The sequence below is a fragment of the Priapulus caudatus genome, unplaced genomic scaffold (assembly GCF_000485595.1).
Source record: "Priapulus caudatus unplaced genomic scaffold, Priapulus_caudatus-5.0.1 Scaffold500, whole genome shotgun sequence".
Lineage (NCBI taxonomy): Eukaryota > Metazoa > Priapulida > Priapulimorpha > Priapulimorphida > Priapulidae > Priapulus > Priapulus caudatus.
The window spans coordinates 188856-211643 of NW_014577561.1; the positions used below are offsets into that span (position 1 = coordinate 188856).

At 41.6% G+C, this 22788-nt stretch overlaps 1 protein-coding gene across 2 annotated transcripts in view; it reads left to right on the forward strand.

Moving 5' to 3' along the window:
• Positions 1-18245, forward strand: part of LOC106811061 (2'-deoxynucleoside 5'-phosphate N-hydrolase 1-like) — a 32981-nt gene extending 14736 nt beyond the window's left edge. The window contains exons 1-6 of one of the 2 annotated variants that reach the window (XM_014814585.1): positions 4090-4114; positions 10857-11032; positions 13158-13220; positions 14580-14690; positions 14890-15005; positions 15636-18245. In XM_014814585.1, the coding sequence (XP_014670071.1) occupies positions 10894-11032; positions 13158-13220; positions 14580-14690; positions 14890-15005; positions 15636-15743 (537 nt within the window). In that variant the 5' untranslated portion in view covers positions 4090-4114; positions 10857-10893 and the 3' untranslated portion in view covers positions 15744-18245. Of the gene's footprint in view, positions 1-4089; positions 4115-10856; positions 11033-13157; positions 13221-14579; positions 14691-14889; positions 15006-15635 lie in introns of those variants that run through there. The other variant, XM_014814583.1, reaches the window with a different exon arrangement.
• Positions 18246-22788: the final 4543 nt, after the last annotated feature.

Sequence of the window (22788 nt, forward strand, 5' to 3'; positions counted from 1 at the left end):
ACCAATTTGATTAAGGGTCTGAAATAGCAACCTCCCTCTCACATTTGTGTGCGTATCAATAATTAATGGCGGGAATTAAATCCCTAGCAAGCTGATACGCACATTTAATGGGTTGATACATGATTCTGATAACAATTTTTAGCCAAAAATTTAGATTTTTGACAATTTTTATTCACAAAATATGAATTGCAACCAAAATACATTTTTCTCATATTTCAAAATCCTTTCCACTAAAGAATTGAAACTTTTCTAGATAAACTGCCATATGTATAGTCCAATAGTGCTGCATGTAACAGGACAAGTTCAATTGCTGTCTGAACAAACAAGTTATATTTGCTCCAAAGCTTAACACTTTACGGTACGTTTAATTTGCATCGGCTTTTTCTTCTTAATCACTATCTGAGTCGCTGCTACTCCACTCGCCCCAGTCACTGACCTCGGTTGTTCATGTCCTGCATCCTCCCTACATTGCACTTGATAGTCCCTTGGCGAGCGGCCAACCCTATTGTAAGCATGGGGACCAGCCCGAAAAAAAATTACACGGGAGCGCGCGAGCGATTTCGCTCCACGTCAGCTTTAAAAGCCGCTCTGGTAAACAACAATACGAAGACGCGAAATTTTTGGAATCTACGACGAAAATCGCTCCCGCCGCCGGGCAGGGACGTTAACGACCCGTTCACTCAAGTAGACAGCTAGGGTATCCAAAAACATTCTAGGTGAGCTGCCATGAACTCCCTCAACGCCATTGATTCGCCACACGAACAGAAACTCGCGACCAGATCTAAGCAAATCAAGTGTTTTTAATAAGCCGCATCGTAACAATAAGTTTATATACTCGCGGGGTTATTGTCGGGAAGTTAAGGGCTTTGACCAGCTGACACCTGACACGCACCGCTAATCAAAGGCTGTTTTCTGAAATTCGTCACGTAGAAAGTGGGACTGATTTTATATCAGTGTAGTTATTTAGAAAGAAATTGTAAACTGTATATACTTAAAGATCTCTAGGGCACTGGTAACTATTGGGATGTGCGGCGCATATTGATAGATCTGTGCATGGGGGTACGTGGACTGGGGAACGAGAAAAAACGAAAGTAAAACCTTACTCAGAGCTCCCCGACATTCCTAGGAGATTGAAACATTATTTTGTGGACCAACTCTAATTAATGATATACATCAAGAGTTAATGAAGAAAGACACTATTTGTCCAATGTTGTCTAATTGGCTCAAATTTGTTCGATGCGTATGCTGTTGTTATTCCAATGGTTATCTTTTTATACTATTTGTTACTCACTGCTAGTAAATAAGCTGACCACCAAATTTCTTGTGCAGGCTCCACCAACTTTCTGAAGTTCCATGTGGTCCTGCTGATCCACTAGATTTTACAGCGTCTTAATTACGAGCCCTGCGGTGCCGGGCTCGACAAAACCGCTTGCCCGATGGCCCCGATGGCCCGGGGGCGAACCAAAATTCTCACGGGGCAGGTAGCTTGAAATTGCACTTCCCTGTTCGGGCAAGCAAGTTTTTTTTAATTGAATGGTTAGACATAACGAAATCTTTGAATTTAAAAAACAATGCGAAATGAGACAATCAGGTGCATGCAGTCCATACTTCTGCTACACAACATGCACTACAGCAACACTTGATAACCCGGCCTCGTGATGTGTCACATTAGGAATTAATTGTGACCTTCGTCGATTTCGCCAAAGCATTCAAATTCTTGACTTTTGTTTGGGAAACACCTTTACGAAATTAGACACAATTCTGGGTTCTGAGACATTATTAGAAGATCAGTAGCATATCAAAACTATAAAAAATTTTAACAAAATCATGCTATAGAAAAAGTAGCTCTGGCCAAAGCTCAAGAATAGCTTCCCTGTAAACAAAATTACGAGAGCTCTTTTTTCATACAAATCGCAAAAAAGAGCTCTCGTAATAAAGAAAGTATTTTTTGGCTGCCATGGCCGACTGAATTTCTTAGACATGAGAGTTCTTATGTGCACCCTTAAGCACATTCGCACGATATTGCCTATCTGTCATACGACCAGCGCCAGGCTGGGTGCGTACATGGAACGCCGGAACCACATGCTGACCATTCCAGAGTCACCGCCAAATTCTGTCCATGGGGGGCTTGCATGGCTTGCGGCATAGTGCCCGCAGTCTATCTGATTGATCGTTGCAAGGGCCAGCCCCTCTTTTACGCTGCAGAAGGAAATGCGTTCTTCTGTGGGGGGCCAAGATTTTAGCGAGCAGTAAGATCTGCTGCCTTCAAAACTTGTATGCCCCTGAGCTTTGCCCCAGATCAAACTCCTGGAAGTCATCAGCCACTAATGTGTAAAGATGTGTGTGATAGGTCCTTGCCTGCTTGAGGAGGTCTTCTGGATACGATGTCAGTAGGGATTCTCACCAAAAACTCTTCAATTCATGGCGGTATGTCGCAGACACAAGCTGCACTTGAACATGCTTTCTTGCCGGTGAAGTAAGGATAACTCGTTAGTGTCTCTGCCACTCAGGCTATGGATAGAAGGGCATTGCCCACGACTGACTGTGAAAGGTTCCAGTGTCACCAACATTTCATGGATTTAGTAAGTATGTCTTCTGGGCTGTTCCTCACCCATAGTTCCTGGTAGATCTCTCAGCATGTGTTTCCTCCATAGTGTAGACACATGGTAAATAATGTCATGTGTCAATTGGCGTGGTAACTACGTCTTTTCAACTCCGTCATTCTGAGGACACTGCTACAGAGTGTGCAGGCATTATCCTTGTATTCAGCCTCCTTTCTGCCGTCGTTCTTAGCAGCGAGGAACATCCGTAACAGACTCTCTTTTGATTAATACGCTCTTCGTCTCTTCTGTGAATCCACCACCCAGGTAGATGGATGAGTTAGACCAGACAGCAGGGGTACAGCATAGCTTATTCTCACACCATTCTCACAGAGGAAGTGTTAGGAGGTTAGCCTTGTTTTGCTGCCACTGACAATAATTCTTGTGGGTAGGAGCTGTGTAATGGTCATTGACTTCAATATTCTTTGGCAGGTTTTGATTGGCGCCATACCTCGTGTTCTTGCTCAGGGACTCTCAGGCTTGCGTCCACTGGTACATGCCACACCAGAAGTGCAGTGAACTCATACCAGCAGGCACATCATTCAGGTATTGTATCATTCAGCAATGCGTCCCAATCTTTCACTTTGTGAAGGGACAGTTGTTCGAATTGCATTACATAGGCGATCATGACTACTGCTGTCTTATCTGTCATGTTGCGGGCAGAGCAGGAGTGCTGTCCAGCGTTGCCGTCTCCTCTTCAAGATTTCACTAGGCTTGAACTTGGTACCTGGTTTATATTCTGCCATTCATATCCTGGATAGAGAGATGTGCGGGTAGTCACTGCATTCGATGGTCCCCTCCACCACGGCCAATGATCTGTGTCATACGCAAAGGGCCAGTTATTTCAGTTACTCTTCACCGATGCAGTCTGTTTTAGCCGCAGACCTTCTTCGGTCTTGTTTTTGTGAGTGGAAAGGTGTTCACCTTCACAGTACTTGGCTTCTTCTCTGATCACTAGGTCAGTGACTGAGCCAGTGCTCAGGACCCAAGTTGTTCACACTTGCGTTAATGGTTGCCTTCTTAACCGTTGCAATCAAGCGCCATTTGTCAGCTTGCTATATTATCAGCGTGATGTTGTGGTTGCACCACATGGATTCGTTCTCGACTGCTGCCATTACCTTGATCCCATCTCTGCCATACCCTTGTGACTCGACTTTACACCAGATTCATTGGTGAGGCCCTGATGAATGAGTGTAAGCATCAATTTCAAACTCATGTCAGAGACACACGCAGTGTGGGGTTTTGTTAAACCCATTTCATCCGCTGTAGGGCAGGCGTTTAGTGTAAGGCCCATCCAGAACACTCGCTTCCTTGGCATCTGCATTGTAAGTCTGTTCCAGAAGCATGTCAGGAGCAGACACTATTATGCTTGCCGATCTGCTCTCCTCCCGACAAATGCCACCTGCTATTAGTGGCTTCATGTACATCTGGGGCTGTTTCAGGTAGTTTCTTCATCTCAGCCAGATAGGGAGCAAAGACCGCTGCCCATATCTGTAGTGCCCGGCTGCTGTGAGGTAAGATAGCATTCGTGATTGATTCAGAGAGTGTCCTACTCAACCAGTCAGCTTCTCGCCTGGTAGTAAATAAACCTGTGAAGAATGTCTGACATCTCCAGGAAGTATGGACCAAGAAATTGATGTTGGTTGCTCAACTAGTGATTCTTGGAAAAGCATCTTCTGTTCCTGCAGGGCTGATAACTGTTCATGGACTTCTGAATCATTGTAACTTATGAGTGGGCAGTTGATGTCTTTTTCAAACAACATCTTCAAGACGTGCAAACCCGTCACGCAAAGGTTGCAAAGCGACGCAAGTTAAAGGTATAGCGGGAGACTTTTTGAAATATGCGAGAAATATGCATTTTTGCGCAATTCATTATTTTGGAAAAAATTGTCAAAAATCACATTTTTTGCCCCCAAAATTTTTATGCAAATCAACACCAAACCCCATTAAATGTCGGTATCATCTTGTAGAGAATTTAATTCCCTTTATCTGATACCATACACATGGGTGAAACGAGGTTCGCAAAGCCGACGCAAGTTATACCGTAATAGCGGGAGAAGGCCCTGGTGTGTAATGTACAAATGCTGTTTTAGCTAATATCAAAATTTTAAGTTTAGAGCACTATAACTTTATTGTTAGAAAAGCTATGAACTTGCTCCTTCTCACACATATTAACCATATATATATGGGCAGTGTTTCTGGAAAAGCTTTCAATGCCATTACTGAAAAGGGTTTTTGCCAAATATGCGGAAAAATGTATTTTGGTGCAATTCATATTTTGGGAAAAATGGAAAAAAATCACATTTTTGGCCCCAAAATTGTTACGATAATCCACCAGCCAAGCCCAGTAAATGTGGTGATCATCTTATAGAGAGAATTTATTCCCTTCCTTAATATGATACCACACACGTGGTCTGAGAAGCGTCGTTCTATTCAAACACTCTTCAAAATTGGTTATAATTAGTTAGACATGGTGGCCATTTTGAAAATGGCCGCCATTTTTTTCAGCAGCATATTTCAGGTTAGTCCACCTGGAGGTGTTCAGGGAGGTCTCCTGAACACGTTGATACCAAACAACCTTTTACAAACACCCCATGTCTGCGTTGGACCGCAAAAATGGGGGTTTGCCCCTGGGTAAACCTTTGCAAGTGCTGCATCCAACATGCCCAGCGTCAATTAAGGTGCATAAACTTACAGCAGCTGACATCAATGCAAGAAAAAAAATCTTGACCTAGATGCGACTTTTGCAAAAAGCTAAACAATCAAAGACATTGCACAGAAGCCTTTCATCCAGGTTGAAGATGGCGAAGTTGTAGCCTCCCTCATAACTGCTGCATGGATATGAGCACACACAGTAGAGGCAGAGCTACACAGGCAGCTAATGAAAAGCAAGTGAGCAGGAATGTGGTCAACACTGTGATGAACATGTAGGCCTAAACGTTGGTCAGTGCGTGTCCGTGAAATATGATGGTGAAAGTGTATCCAGGTGAAGTCATGATAGTTGATGTTGGCTTAAGGAGATTTCCATTGTGGTCTGTCTGTCATCGCATCGCGCAGGTCAAAACTGCGAAATGGCCAAATCCAAAGCGCATGACCAAAACTTTTTACTTGAAGCAGCAAGTAGTTCGCATCATTGAAGAAAGTATGATAGCCAACAACCGTGGGTCACTTCAAATTCGCACACCACTTTTAAATTCATTCCCAATAACTTGGAATATCAGGGCTATGTTAAAACCTGCTTTAAAGTTTTCAAATCTGTTTTTAATCAGTTTGAATTAATTAGCAATTTATTCTGAATTTCATGTATCGAGTTATATACCAAATGCGATGCCCCAAAGATATAAATTACAACCATATACCGGAATCTGGAAACTTAAGCAGCCAAAACTGTTCTCTGGAGCTAGCCTACCGTGTATGTGTAGAAAATATATCTTTTGGCCTTGTCAATAAAATTTTTAAGAGATAACCTGTGCTGAAGTCAGGCTAAATGTTTTTCTCTCATCTCTGTGCATTTGTTTAAGATGTTTTACAACGAATAATTCCATTTTTGTCGAAAGAGAACATACATGTGGCTCCATATAGTGATGGCTTAATTGATGGACAAACTGTAATGCGGCTGACCGTAATCGCCGACTAACCAGAGGTTTTTCTATCCACAAAAGATACTTTTAAGTTGCGTTACCAAATGTAAATACCTTATTTGAGACTTCTGTGTGGAGGTCATGTGTTGCATGTAATAAAACTGGTAAAAGTGTTTTGGTTTGAGGAAACATTGAATTGTCAGTGCTCGAAATAAGAAAAAAATGTGGTTGTCCTGCGGACAACCCCGCATCAAATCGGGTTGTCCGCCAACAATTTCTGGTTTGTCCCAAAAAAAATCCCGAAATCTCCTTTTTTCAATCACATAATAATATAATCAGAAAACACCCAAAACAGTGGGTAGCCAGGATTTTTAACAAGGGGGGCCAAAAACAGCGAACTGCGCAAAATAGTGGATGACTTAATATTTCACTGGCTCCTCCGCCCTCCCGTCTCCACACCCTACGGCTCCCCTACCTCTCTCAGCTCTGCAATATTGTTTTGGGCGCATGCGAAAAAAGGCCGACATTTTTGTTCATTTTTCTCTGCCTCCCAAAATATGTAATTGTTCAGTGGCGGGTCTAGGATTCCAAGGAGGGGGGGGTGAAAAACAGGCGGGGGGTATGGGGGTGCTCCCCCAGAAAATTTTGGAAACTTGCTGGTTTTGCTGGCTTCCAAATCGAGTAACAGTTCACCTTCATAAATCAGAAAACCTGACATATGATATTATACCAGTGTTAGAAATAGTAGCTGTAGCTCCCATATTTTTATTTTTATATTATTCACGATTTAATTCGACGATTAAGATTTCTTGATGAGCTAGAAAACACGTCGGCATTTGAAGTATGAAACTGAACATTATTGCTGCTAGCTAGCCTATACCAGTTGGTTGCATGGGATTGATTGTCAGTTCAGATGCCAAAATATGAGAAGCAAAAGGTTATACACATAGATTAATTGGGTACCACGCGTATATAGATAGCCGAGTCGGTTTAGAGTTAGTGTGGGTTAGAGATAGGGTTTTTTTGGTGCACCGGACAATGTTCTCAGACTCGGTTTAGGTTGTCCGTGCGCAAATTCTGGTTGTCTCGGACAACCGGACAACGCTTATTCGAGCACTGATTGTGATAAGTGGATTTTTCGCCGTAAATGCGACTGACGATTTTTACGAATGGCATGGCGTTCACAGCTACAAAGCCTGCAACATTTCAATAGCATTAATTTAAAGCTTTTGGATCAAGTTGAAATCAGTGTATTAAACTTGACAGAAAGACTCCAGCCTTGTAAAAAACTGATTAATTTGATGCAAAATATTGAAAGCAAAAGGTTATACACCATAGATTAATTGGGTACCACGCGTATATAAGATAGCCGAGTCGGTTTAGAGTTAGTGTAAGGGTTAGAGATAGGGTTTTTTTGGTTGTCCACCGGACAATGTCTCAGACTGGTTAGGTTGTCCGGCGCAAATTCTGGTTGTCTCGGACAACCGGACAACGCTTATTTCGAGCACTGATTGTGATAAGTGGATTTTTCGCGTAATGCGACTGACCGATTTTTACGATGGCATGGCGTTCACAGTACAAAGCCTGCAACATTTCCAATAGCATTAATTTAAAGCTTTGGGTATCAAGTTGAAATCAGTGTATAAACTTGACAGAAAGACTCAGCCTTGTAAAACTGATACCACCAAATTATAGAATTGACACATAAAAGTGTAATGCGACTGACCGTGGAATTGCCCCTATCCATCCCATCCCATCCCATACAGTATAAAATAATAAGAAATCAAAAGATAAGACAAAAATAAAAATAATTAAATAAATAAAAAATAATACATATTGAAAAAAAAGGGAAAATAAGTCCCCCAGCTGAGACTCGAACCCGGAATCCAGGTGTAGCAGACGGATGTTCTAGTGATGAGGCCACTGCGCCATTACGGTTATACACCATGGATTCAGACGTACGTGATGTTGTGCACGTACGTACGTCACCGCCATCTCTTGATCAATTTAGAATTTTTTATGAATGTTTAACTTTTTACCCAACTTTTTTAAATTTTTGTTTCAGCTAAAACCACCTCCCAGACGTTCTGATTCTGTTAGGGTTTCTAGATATCTTTAGTTTTCCTCTAGGCTGCGGAGTTCTCTAGTTATGCGAGTACGGACTAATTCAGCTGAACAACTTTATATATATCTAATATATGTTTGAGTTCGTATGTATTTATGTATGTATGTATGTATCTTCCCTATAATTGGTGGCCAAACCGCCCAAGCAATCTGGATGAAATTTTCTGGAAATTTCCTACCCGGGGAGTGTTCCTCGATGAAAAAAACCTGTCAAACCGTCAAACTCACCGAAAAACCCGTCAATTCGTGAATCTTCACACAATGTCAGCACTCACTGTACAGTGCTGCCACACACAGAAAAATCGATCCCCTCACCTCATCCGGCTGCTGGTATTGTGAAACCGAAACCAATACTAAAACACCACAACCAGCACCAGTTTCACCAGTTCAGAGGTACTACTCACTCAGCTCAGAGGTTCAGTTCAGATGCTACGATCTCAGAATGCACTGTACCATTCGAAAGCTATGCAGTTTCTGATTCAGTATGAAAATTTCTTCATTTCAATGTGCATGGTTGCGTCTCTCTATCTATACTATGAGCAGCTAATGCTCCTGATACTATATTCCTTTTATTTATGCTACGATCTCACAATGGATAGCTGTACGTGGGGAGCTCAAGTGTTGAAGACGCCAGGAATCTCTACATATTTGCACCAGAGAATAAGACGAAAAACATTCTTTATCAAGAGGCTTTCAAATGAAAAGTCCAACCCATTCCTACAAGCTGTTATAATAACTTTTTGTCATTTACACCATATTACTATTATGTCCCAGGTGTTCTAAGTTCGGTTGTGCTGTCATATAAATGTCATACGTAACAGTTTTTTCGTTTTTCCCATGCTTATTATCTTATTACACTCATTTCTAAATATTAATATTGTCTGCAATGTTATTGTCGATTTTCACCCAATGTTCCTATTCTGTCCCATTATTAGTACTATGAATTAGTAGCACGATTTTACCCAGCGCAGCGGGTACCCGCAGCTAGTATATATATATACATAAATGTGTATATATATGTATGTTAGTATATTATGAATGTGTTCAAAAGGTTTCGTATTGGAAATGTGATTCACGAAAAATAACTTGTTCAAAATGATCTAACAAATGTGTAGAAATAAATTGGAATTGAACCTAAAAGTTTTCTTGATAGCTAAACCTTATATGGGATTCGAACGTAAAATAAAAATCCAATTTATTTCTACACATGCAGGTACATGGATTAGAGTTAGAGTCTCTAAAAATGAAGACCAGAATAAATAAAACAAGTTTATTTTTACATCCGATCAACTCTTTTATTAATCTGTGTGCTAGTGTTGGGTTGTTGGATGAAAAGAATGTAATCATGACGAAGCCATTGAATGAATGAAGGTGAAGATGAATGATAATCAGTGGATTGACATGACATCCCAATTTTCGTTTTGTATTTCACTTTAGACTGAGGATTGGTCATGATTCCATCATCACACCCCAAGAGGCATGATGGAGAGCCCTCAAGGAGCTCTCCATCATCCCTTTTAAGGGTGTGATTTTTAGTGGAGCTCTGCATCATGCCTCTTAAGGGTGTGATTTTTTAGTGGAGCTCTCCATCATGCCTCTTAAGGGTGTGATTTTTTAGTGGAGCTCTCCATCATGCCTCTTAAGGGTGTGATTATGGAGCGTGAAAAGACCCCTATGGTGTCCTAGGGGAGTCATTTGTAGTCCTCCTGTACTTTTCAAATCTGAAAGCCTGGTATACATAGTGTAACTGGTGAATGTGAGAAATTATTTGGCAGATCTATTAAACTAACCTAACTATTGTCTATTATTGCGAGATTTTTGCTCAGAAAAACTAAATATAGCTGAATATAGTCTCACCTGACAGCGGAAATATCACTGATTACACCAACATTAAAAATACTAAGATTTTATGCAGTTATATAGCATAAAAAAATGGATTTTACCACGTAACAGCAATAAATTTTATCGTATGCCGATAATGCCTAATGGCAGAATTGATCAACTTGTATTTGTGTCGGTGATGAATTGAAAACATGTGCATGGTTTGAGATAGCCTGTACTATGTCTACGGCAGATAAGCGGTGGCGCCACAAGCTAATCCATACTTCCGCCTAGTTCAAGATGACAGGAAACGATTGTTTACAAAAACTAGTAGTTTGAAACTGGCACTTGGTGAATACGAAGGTATCACTAGAATAATCAAATGAATCAATCTAGACAATTGCTGTTACTCGAGCAATAACGGTAGGTGTCATGAAAGTGGTGAAAACACTGGAAAACTCTCGCAAATAGTATTATAATGTGACTTCTTTTGGTCCGGAAAAACGGGTAATCCAGAAAGGCCTTGGAACCAAGGGATCTGGAAAATCGGTGGTGTACCTGTACATGTGCTGAAGATATCTGATAAATGCAATATTGTTGAGCAGTTAAAATACTAAAATTTCTGAGTCATACAGTACAAAACAACTATACAGCGTACAACATGATGGAAAAATATACAAAAAACGTCAGTACATTCTATACAAGTAAATAATGCTTCTCTGTATTGCAGGTTACTTAATTTGGCACGTCAGGCCTATCACAACGCAATGGACATCTATTTTTCCGGAAGCATCCGAGGAGGCCGTCAGGACGTGGAGGTCTACCAGCGTGTTATCAAACTACTGCAACAGTATGGTGCCGTGCTGACGGAAAACAACTTCAAGGCAGGCGGTGGCGGTGATGATGGTGAGTGAGCATGGACGGGTTCCCACAGCATAGACATAACCTGGCATGCAATTTTGGCAAACTGTTTTTCAAATGCCTTCACTGAGAAAGGAAAGCATTCGATCGGGTCCTGGGAAAACTGAAAAGTGCCGGAATCTTAAAATGTTGCAGGCCTATAAAATAAGGATATTATTATGTTTCATGGTCAAAATGTTGATAAATTATGGTGTGATATCCTTCAGGTGAAACAGTAATGTAGGCTATTTGCTCATTCCTGCTATAAATAAAAATGTAGGTACTCGCTAACACGGCTGAAATGTTTTACCAATGTTACTGGCTCTCCCGATAATTTGCCGGCATTTGCCGAACCGATGGGCCGGTGCTAATTTCGCGCCCTGCCATTTTATTTGATAGATGGCGCCTCTGGGCAGAAATGTATGTGTAGATGTATTATGTATGTGGTCTCCCAAACAGTTTGTTGACGGTACCTAATCGGCCACAGACAGGCCGTAGTGAGTAAAAACGGTAGCAATTTTGTGCATACCTTGGTCAGTTCTAAACACAGTCGTTCAATCATCGTATAATGTAGAAAATCGTGAATATCTCCGTTGTTAGTAATGCTGCAGTTGCTGATGTTACGCTGATGAAAGTGATTTCTCAGAACTCACAACTCCAATTCCAAAAATTTTGATTCCATATTAATGGAGTACAGGGTTCTCCCCAAGATGAAATTGAAACAGGGGGGAGGGGGGGAAGGAGGGGAACTAGGGGGGTCCGGGGGGGCGTGTTTTTTTACCGTACCACTAATTAATGCGTAAAATCACCACCACACCATAGACGGTATTTGGGGTTCTTGTATATATAGGATATAGCCGAGTCGGTTACAGTTAGTGTTGGTTCCGGGACAGGTTGACTGTTTGTACTTGTGTGTGGTCTGCAGTGCATGCGTGGTACGGTAAAAATACACGAGTCGGGTGTCCTGGTCGAATGGGAATTGTTGACGATCAATTCCCTCGCTGTCAAACTTTTGTTGTGGTGGAATTTAATCGGCGCGGAGGTAATTTAAACGGGGCGCAACGATTGAAACAGAGGGGGAGTTTTCCCAAACGGGGCGCGCGCGCCCCGTTTGCGCAACGTAGGGAGAGCCCTGGAGTAAACAGTCTCTGGATTTCTTATGAAATATTATATTTTAGAAGTTTGGCTCTTTATTCACATTAATTTTATTGTTGTGTCATGAAAAAAACGGTACAGATATTCTTGCATCATTTCCTAAAATTAAACATTTAAAAAATTCTAGGGACTGTTTACTAGTGCATACTATGAATAACGTTTATGTTCCAAGAATCCTTTTGCTGTTTCTAAGAAATGTGGGAAAAAGCATTTCATCGTATAAATGAACAATTTTTGCTGTCACGTAATTGCGGTAAAGTTTCTGTGATTATTTTCACGGTGAGCGTGAAGAAACATCTCTTTTATTAAATTGGATTTGATGAGCGGTTATGTTGTAATGCCCTTTACAGTTGTATTTTGTAACTGTCTGTAACACAATAATATCGAGTTTATTATAAAGTGAATATAGTCGTTTACTGCCTGACAAAAAATGAAACTTACTTGAATCAAGAGTTGGTCAGTACAGGGTCATAAAAAAGTGTTTTCCCTTATGTTTGAAGCCTATAAGGGCCGACAAGACTAATGTTGAACTACATTTGTATGGGAATTAATTCATGATTAACAGATAATGAAATTGATATTATTGCCACTATTCACAGCACAATTTGGAAGCAAGTAATATATTGTCTGTATGCCTTTTAAACTGTTTTTTTTAAAGCTGTTAGGCCATCCTTAAAATAATATATGTTTGCTGTCCTCGGACCGACCCACGAAAATAGCCGCAACCCAAAAGTTTTGTTTGACATTTTGGATTCTATTTTTTTTCTTTTTCATTTTTTATAGTTAAGACTGAAACACAAAGCATGTGTGGCAAACATGAGGACAGACTTAAAATAACTATTATGCCTCACACAAAAAAGACATACCTACCTACCCACTAAAAAAATCATGGGTCGGGTGACAGCAAACATTTTTACAAAATGTAAATTTTTTAAGGATGGCCTTATGCACTAATGTTTTTTTCGTATTTGTATAGAAAAAGATCTAGATGATCGAGAAATCCATGACCGATGCATGGCTTGGCTAGAGCAGGCTGAAGGTAAGTACATTGTTGCAAAATTATTTATACAAAGCTAACAGTGCATCTCTATGAGAATAGGTTTTAAAAGGTAACTGGAAAAAATTGAGTTCAAATTAGTACAAATTTATTTAATAATTACAATTAGAGTTTGCTACCGCGAAATTTTACCAAAGTACCACGATATTACTGCGGTATACCACGATTTCAAGAACAGGTCAGAGGAATATAACTCGAAGGTCAAAGGTTTTAGTGAAACACGCTTGTGATCGATCGCGCCCCGTTCTCCCATCAAAGGCACCGCTGCCGCGCTCATGGAAAAACGCCTGGCAGTCGCCACGTCGCAGTATTGTAATCTGCTATATCTTGTAATTCCTTTGGAACAAACATGAGCGAGAGTAGGAGTGTCGTACGGCTAGAACCAGTCTGAAGTAATGAAATATGTACAAATAAAACAGCGCAGACTATCTACTAGGCATATAGAATAGGTGCTGGAGATACGCGAATATAGCGTGAATGGTGTCGATCGGCGGAGATGAATTTATAAAGCTATGCAATGACGAGGAAGGGAAATAAAATTCATGTGATAAAAATAGCTAAAAAAAGGTCGGTACACCACTACACCACACAAAGTACCGCGGTACGTGACCTGTACCGGTAATACCGCATACCTCTAATTACAATATCCTATGGTTCTGTGTCGCAGCTATTATTTTGCTTGATACTCGCAGACTTGATCAAGTTACACTAGCTGAATAAAAATGTTATCTGGGTTTATTGAGGAAAATTTAGAATTTTGGTGTGGTTATATAGATTCATTGGTAGCCAAGGTCCAGGAAGACATTACATGTTAGTAGGTGAGGCCTCTGCTCTGCCGAATAATTTCATGTGGATTTCTCATGGATTTTTTCATTTAATAATTTCACACACAGTTTTTCAATTGATTCGTGAGGCAGTCGGTTTAATTTGACTATGTCACGAATTTTGTATGGTGTATATTTGTAAAATTTTTGTTGCAATTTTTATACATGAAAAGTAAGTACTAATGGGATTAAATGTATCCTCAAATTCTTACCTGATAAGATTGTTTCTCAACTAGGTAAAAAAAAAACTCGGCGATATGATATTTTGATCACGACATTAAATGCTTGCTATGGGTTATGTATGAGTCATGAGTGTTTGTTCACATTGAACGGAATAGCAAAATAGGAAGTATAATGCAGCAATTTAACCATAAAAAGTTAACAGAATCACTTACATTTTGTGAAAAAATTTACATATTTTTTTACTTTTATTATTTTCGGTGACGTAATCACATGAACTTTCCCTGCAAACTCACTTGGTGATATGTATTTATGGTAACATTTATGTTCATTACAGTTGTTGTGGCAGAAGTGACACAGCCATCTTTGGGAGTTGGTTATGAAATTGCACAAGCTGTTGGCATGGACAAACGAATCCTGTGCTTATTCCGCGAGTCGACTGGAAAAAGTACAATATCGCACATTATTTCAGTTCATGCAATTGTATTCGATTCACCAACTGTTCAATTTATCTGTTTTGCTTTGGTTATGTGATTATACTGACTTGTTGATAAGGAAGGACTTCTGCATGCACTTTTCCTGTGAAAATACGTGTGTGGGATCTAGGTATTCGGTAAATGCAAGAACAAATTTCTCTTGTTTCGCAGAGCTGTCGGCGATGATCCGTGGCTGCGATAATGAAGACACAATCATTGTAAAAGATTACAAAGAAGCAGATCTTCCTGCCATTCTTCAGGAATTTTTTACATCAGTACAGGCAGAGGTAAGCACGATTCATACATGGGGTAACTATGCTAAATGTTTGAATATTATCTATCACTATCTGTATTGACTATCCTCGTTGCCTGCAGTTTATGTTAATAAGTCTGCGACATTGGCATTGTTTTTGGTGTTTAATTATTGTTTAAAGGGAAAATATATTACAAATCAATGAGCAGGTTTTTAAAAATTCCAATTGACAGTCATCGTTATGGGCAATGTGATCCTTGCAATTCTTCCTATTCCTTTATCTGTAAATGTATTATTGTTACCACCTGGCAGTAGCTGATTTTATAGTTCGCACAGTCCTTGAATTTTTACGAAGAGTCCTTGCATGTAATAAAAAGAAATTTTGTACCATCAATAATGTGCAAATAATACCTTTGATAAAAATTCAGTTTTTTCGTTGTTTGTTTGTTTTTCTGCTGTTGACAACACGTAATGTAAAATTTACATTAGAGGTGACAGTGATTAAGAATGGGGTTATTAAATTAATCCAGGTATGTTTTGTTCTGTGTATGAATTCCGATAAAATGACCTTGAATTTCCGATAAAATGTCCTTGAAAATTCATTGAAAAAATGTTCAGTCCTGTAATATGAACCATGGATTTGTTTGTCTGGATATGGTTACAGGCGGAAGGAGATGATGGGGACGAAGGGGAGGAAGACATCGAAGGAGAGGAGGTTGATGAAGAGGAGGGAGCAGGGGAGGAGGAGGAGGATGAAGATGATGGAGAGTAGATGCCCCAAGTTCCAAATATTGACATTCATTCAAATGGTCAGTGTACGTACAGGCCATGAGGTTGTAGTCAGTCCAAACTCTGCAGTGGATCCAGCACACGACTGGCTTCCACGACTGTCCAATTGATAAACACCAAGGATGTCTGGTAGATCCGGTCACCAGCAAAAATGAACAGAAAGACTCCTGGCAAGGCAGATCCCAGAGAGGTGAATGCAGCGAGAAATTGTGATTTTGGTTCCGTTTTTAACGGGGACTTTGAGGTCTGCTGACATCCAGACTTCTAACATCGTAACGATCTGATGTGTTCATCGCTAGAATTTTATCAGCAAGTTTCGCATTCTGGATATTAATCCCTTGGAGGCGATAGTGGTTGTTGTGAAGATACCGTCTGCTGCATTTGCTTCTCTGGCCGTGTGATTTGTGTTTTTTGTTCAACTAAAACCCCCTCGGGTTGGCCCTCGGCTATAACTTGTAAATAGATGTCTAGCCAGATTGTACATTGACGGCACTGTCTATCAGTACTATCTCCCCGAATGAACAACTTGATGCCAAGGTTCCATCAAGAATAGAAGAAGAACAATATTGTTTGTAGTTGTTAAATACCGTCTAATGCGGATCTCGTTAAGTCTTGTGCTGTGTAGAGCATCGATGCAGTCGGTGTTTCCGACATGAAATGTCTTCTGTCTCGGTGTTTGCACACACTATGATCCTATGGTGATTCTGTGTGCATGACCCTACCAACGTTGAAGGTATGTAACTGAGTAAAACCAACTTGATGTATGAAATCTTTGCACTTTTTCAATAGGTGACATTTTGCGTGTCGTTTGCGAGTCATGGATGAAAGTATAAAACAGAAAAGTTTCGTCATTTACATAATCAACTTGCAATTTCTGTGCCCCGCATTCCAAGAGTTTGATTTTACTTGGCACATCATCCTCAATTGAAATCGTGGTGTTGTCAATTATAAGTGACACGGCGGTACTCCTTTGTCTGGGGCCATTCGTGAAATTCACTGTTTACTTCATTTTTTTGTTGTGAATGTCCTTTCTTTTATACCATTTGCGTAAATGTTTTGTGTATATACATGTAGTTTTCTAAAGCCTGAGTAGTCATGGTCAATACGAGAGCCATGAGAATACCCTAGTTAATTTTTTAGGATCGCTTGAGAAAAAAAGAAGCCGTCTGCAAGAGTATTGACCATTAGGGTAATTTGCTGCCGCTGGTTATAGGTTCGTGTGAGCATGTGCATGCATCTTCCAAGTTTAGCTAAAGTTGGAATGTGTTCATCTTGTAATGCAATAATGTCCTTAGCAGCAGTGTAGCGCTACAAATTTTACACAAGTTTGTTTAACTTGAGCAACCAGTGCAAGTTTTGGTGTGAACTATCATTGACACATACAGAAATAAACAAGTAGCCAGCTCGTGTTCATCAGCCTGCAACGCCATCCTGGTGCTCTGTCTATTGCGAAGCGTTCCTCTGCGCTCTAGGCGTAATTCAGGTACCGCCCTCAAGCAGTTTTAAATGTGCAACATGGTGGTGTTGGGTTGGTTCTAGATTCACTATGTTACATTTTTAGAGCAGATCGCACACTCGTCTAGCCGCACCATGTTTAGTGTTCGCTGTCCTAATATTATTATTATCGCGTAGAGAATGAGGATTTCCAAGATGTAACCAAAGATATCTGACCAGCTGAAAGCTATTAATGTTCCCTAAGTGAATTTTTTCTGCCACGTTTTGTTTTCTGGGTGCGTCCTTAGAATTTGGAACTGTACAGTGCCGAGCTCTCTGTCTTTGGGCTCTACTAGGCCTGCAGCTGCGCATCAGCGTATTCATCTAAAACAAAGGTATATATTTTACTGACAAATACCAGGTGCCGACTGTGTGAACTGTGCTCAGGTGCTGGTGCTGTTACGGGCACAAAACACGAATCATGTAAGGCTGTCTTTGTAGGCGTTGCGCTAAGAGCAACTACAGTGATGCCTGCTTGGCAACACTCACTCCAGTATCCGCAAGTTTTGTGTCAAGTTCACAGGTCGAGATTACCTAGAGAATGATTCTGCACCATGCAACACACAGGACGTGTCTCGTCGTCGTCGTCGTCGTTACGACGTGACGGACGTACTTTCTGAATGGAGACGTACACTACGGATTTCAGTTTGGAAATCCGTTCATGCTCCATTGAGCTCTGAGCGATGATATGCAGAGTACATGTGCGTGAACGTGTAGGACCGGCTGTCTAACATCGCAGCTACGAGCTAAACTAGAATGCGCGAGAGCTGGCCACCTTCACTATAGTTGCTACGATTGGGCTGTGGTGTGAGGGAAAGAACCGGAAGTCCACAAATATCTGTCAGCGTAGATTTGTATCAAGATCCTACAGAATAAAATAATCATTTCTAAACAAATTATGTCTAGTATTGTATTGTTAAATGCGCTCTGTGAAGATAGTGGTTTTAGTAATTGTCGAGCAAATGGTTGAAAATAAAAAAAACCTATTGTATTATTATTTAACTTGTCATTTTATGAGAAACTAGCAGGGTAACTGGCGTTGCTGGGGAATAACGCTTAGAACAACTTTTGTTAGAGCAAATTCAGCCACATATATTTACTTAATTCTACTTATAGATTCGTAACAGACGAACAAACAATAAACAATATTCTTACAAAAGCAGTTCAAACGATTCATATATGACTAGTGAACGCTTCTGGACGTGACGGGCGTGATCAGGGCGCAGCCCGATGATTGGCATGCAGTGCCACGCTTACACAGGCATCGCCCCCAGCCCCTCATTGCCAAAGTTTACATCTAATGCTAGGGCACACGAGCGATTTTTATCGCACGATCGCGGCGATTAAAATTGCCAGCGAATTAATCGGCCCGGATCACGAAGGGCACACCGTAGCGATTTTTTATCGCCCGATCACGAAGGGGCACACGTGACGTAGCGAATTTAGAGAGCGTACGCGTACGCCACTCGACAGAACATTTTAATATCAACATGATATCAACACACGTCCGATGGTTTAGAAAAATCGATCGGGCGACAAAATACGCCGGCACGGCACACGAGCGATAATAATCGCCCGGCGGTAAATAATCGCCGAAAATATCTAACATTTTGGAACGGGCGATTCGGTCGGCCGATTAAAATCGGCGTCGACGTGAAGGGGCACGACGAGCGACGTGAAGGGGCACACGAGCGATTTTTTCGAGCGCATTTGAAATTCGCGGCGATCGGGCGATAAAAATCGCTCCGTGTGCCCCTACCTTATGTATTTCGGCAGGAAATCGCTGGATCAAACGTTCTGCCGCATCAATCTACTCGTGAATTGTCTTAATCGATGGCTAGTGGCTCATTAACAAAAATCACGAGGGCTATCATCTGAGCCGAGGGTATCATTATCTGGCAGACACGTTGTGCGCTCAGCGCAGTCCCAACGTGTGGGTGACAAAGGTCAATGCCGTTAAACGCCTAGATTACAGCCCAGAGGCGTGTTCAGGAGAGAACGCTCGCTCGCTTCTGAACGACACTGCGCCGGAGCAGCGACGCGAGCGTGTTGCGCGCAAGTTTGAAAAGCTGTTCGCTCAGTGCGCGATTGTTTACAAGATGGCGACGAAAAATCTGGCCGAAATGCGAATCTAACATTTCTGACGTCATTTGCAATCTATTTCAACTTTATTCACTTTTCATTCATTCATTTACTATCTAAATTCAATTTGTATCAATTTCGTCGTAATTCGTTTAACAGTACTTGTTCTCTCGCGAATTAAAATCTGCTGGAGAACCCCCATGGGGCCGCCATCTTTGATCAAGCGACGCGCAAACGCGAGCGCACACGCGAGCGCTCGGTGTGTCGGTTCAGGAGGCGCTGCGTTCGTTCATGGAGCGTCTCGCTCTCCTGAACACGCCTCTCGGTGGCAGAGCCCGGTGGTAGGTTACTGTCGGTAGCATATGTTGGTGCAACGCTCGTGCGAGGTACTGACGTCACACTGACGTCACTGCATGTACCCGACGACGTCACTGCCATGATGTGCGGCCACGGCATGTGGGTTAATTATTCCGGTCTGAGCCGAGCGCCAACTCTTCCAGTGTTGCACCACAACATGAAATAATATAGTTTGTTCTAAAATACAAACATTTGAAGCAAATGTATTATTCTCGCCTGAGACCGTGGCGCAACTTTCTCAGCGGTGCACCACATGCAGATATAAACTATAAAGGCCTTGGATAAATGATGTACAAGTATTGCTCGGCTGAGACATGCGCCAACTCTTCTCAGCGTTGCACCACATGCAGTTATAAACTATAAAGGCCTTGTATAATGATGTAGGCCAATTATTCCGGCTGAGACATGCCGCCAACTCTTCTCAGCGTTGCACCACATGCAGTATAAACTATAAAGGCCTGTGATAATGATGTAGCCAATTATTCTCGGCTGAGACATGCGCCAACTCTTCTCAGCGTTGCACCACATGCAGATTATAAACTAAAAGGCCTTGTATAATGATGCTAGCCAATATTCTCGGCTGCGACATGCGCCAACTCTTCTCAGCGTCGCCACATGCAGTTATAAACTATAAAGGCCTTGTATAATGATGTAGCAATTATTCTCGCTGAGACATGGCCAACTCCTCTCATGTTGCACCACAACATAAATAATATAGTCTCAGGCGAGAATAATTGGCTAAAATGTATTTTAGACAAAAACTAAATATGTTATTACGTGGTGCAACACTGAGAAGAGTTGGCGCACGTCTCAGGCGAGAGTAATTGGCTGAAATGCATTTTAGAGAAAAACTAAATATGTTATTACGTAGTGCAACACTGAGAAGAGTTGGCGCACGTCTCAGGCGAGAGTAATTGGCTAAAATGCATTTTAGACAAAAACTAAATATTTTATTACGTGGTGCAACACTGAGAAGAGTTGGCGTATGTTCAGGCGAGAATATTGGCACATCATTAACAAGGCCTTTATAGTTTTTACTGCATGTGGTGCAACGCTGAGAGAGAGTTGTGCGCGCATGTCTCAGCGGAGAAGTAATTGGCGTCACATCATGTATACAAGGCCATTCTTAAGTTACTACAGCATGTGGTGGCACACGCTGAGAAGAGTTGGCGATGTCTCAGGCCGAAAATTTGGCTACATCATTATACAAGGCCTTTATAGTTCTAGTACTTGCTGTTTGTGCAACGCTGAGAAGAAGTTGGCGCATGTCCGGCCGGAGAAATAAATTGGCTACATCATTATACAAGGCTTTATGTTATACTGCATGTGGTGCAACGCTGAGAAGAGTTCGGGCATCGGTCTCAGCGGAGAATAATTAAATTGGCTTCAAACCTTTTTGTATTTAGACGAGACTATATTATTTCATGTCCGTGGCTGCAACACTGAGAGGTTCGGCGTCACGTGGCTCAGCCGAGAATTATTACATTTGCTCAAAATGTTTTGTATTTTTAGACGAGAGACACTATTATATTGTCATGGTGATGGGTAGACGACTGGAGGAGTGTTTGGCGGCACACGTCTCAGCCGAGAATAATTAAATTGGGTTCAAAATTTTGGATTCTTAGAGCAAAAACGTAAGATATGGTTAATTATGTGTGCAACACTTGAGAAGAGTCCGCATGTCTGCAGCGAGAATAATTGGCTATATCATTAACCAAGGCCTTTATAGTTTATTACTGCATGTGGTGCAACNATTTTTGTTCACACGTGCCATAAATTTGACCATGTGAATGATCAAATGAGTGTGTGTGTTACAAGTACTTATGTCCGTAATATAATCAGTAACGCTTTTCTGCAGTATGCGATGTAATTACGACTACTAGTAAATGACTTATTATTGGTAAAATGTCTGTTTCTAACGGAAGAAATGTAATAAACAGGGGCGGATCCAGGATTTCTCAATAGGGGGTTAATTGGGGGGGTCACAGATTCTACGCTCAGTAGAGGGGGTTTGAGTAGGGCCCGAAGTTTTCCGCGAAAATCGCGGAACGGGAGGAGAAAGCGGAAAACTCAGTCTTGAAAAAAGATGTAAAAATTAACGGACTACCAGCCTAGGACACTGTGCGATTTTCTACGCTGGCCGCTTGCGATCGATAAATACGGTGCCGGGTCTGCGCGGTGTGCGAAGGTCGGGCGGGCGCGCGTCTCACGGCAGCGTATTTCGCTCGCGATCCTGCGATTTTCTACGCTGGCCGCTTGCGATCGATAAATACGATGCCGGGGTCCGCGCGGTGTGCGCGGGTCGGGCGGGCGCGCGTCTCACGGCAGCGTATTTCGCTCGTGATCCCATACGCCCGGCTGATCGCACGCATTCAAAGCGTTCAACCGGTTTTTCATCTCTTGCATACAAATAAAAAAAATTAAGGCTTTTCTAAGCTTTTGGTGAAATTTAGAAAGCAGAAGAAAGCAGAATTTGACATTCATCAAGCAGAAAACTTCGGGCTCTAGACCGTTTGAGACAGTCACACCATCCTGTCCGGATCACATATTTTACGCTCAGTGGGGGGGGGGGACAACATATATACTATGTACTACCCTGCCAGTAGGGGGGCTGGAAAGATGATTTCGATACTTTTTAATGTAATTTTTCCCCTGATCTCCCAATAGGGGGGGGGGGCAGAGCCAGGTCGCCCCCCTAAAGTTGTGTTGACAGAGCAATGTGTTCCACATTACAAATTTAACGTACCCATTCGTCATTTCCCTCACGCTTTAAACATGGATACTGGGAAATCATCTTTCTTCCGATTGCCGCGTACTCCTCTCTGCCCGACATCCCCGGGAAGAATTGTAAGTAGTAAGCAGCCGCCTCATCTACCATCAACCTCTATACTGGGTTAGGATCCTGTTCCTCCAAACACTTTTGCACTCGAGAAGAAAACGGTGGCAGTGGAGTTACCATGGTCACCCGACAACCTACAAATAACATGTATAATATTTAATTTTTCGAACATGCACTAGCTCTGTAGGTCTTGCTGATACCTGTTAGGACAAATATCGAAAATTTGTACTGTATGGGAACTTGTATAATTAAAATA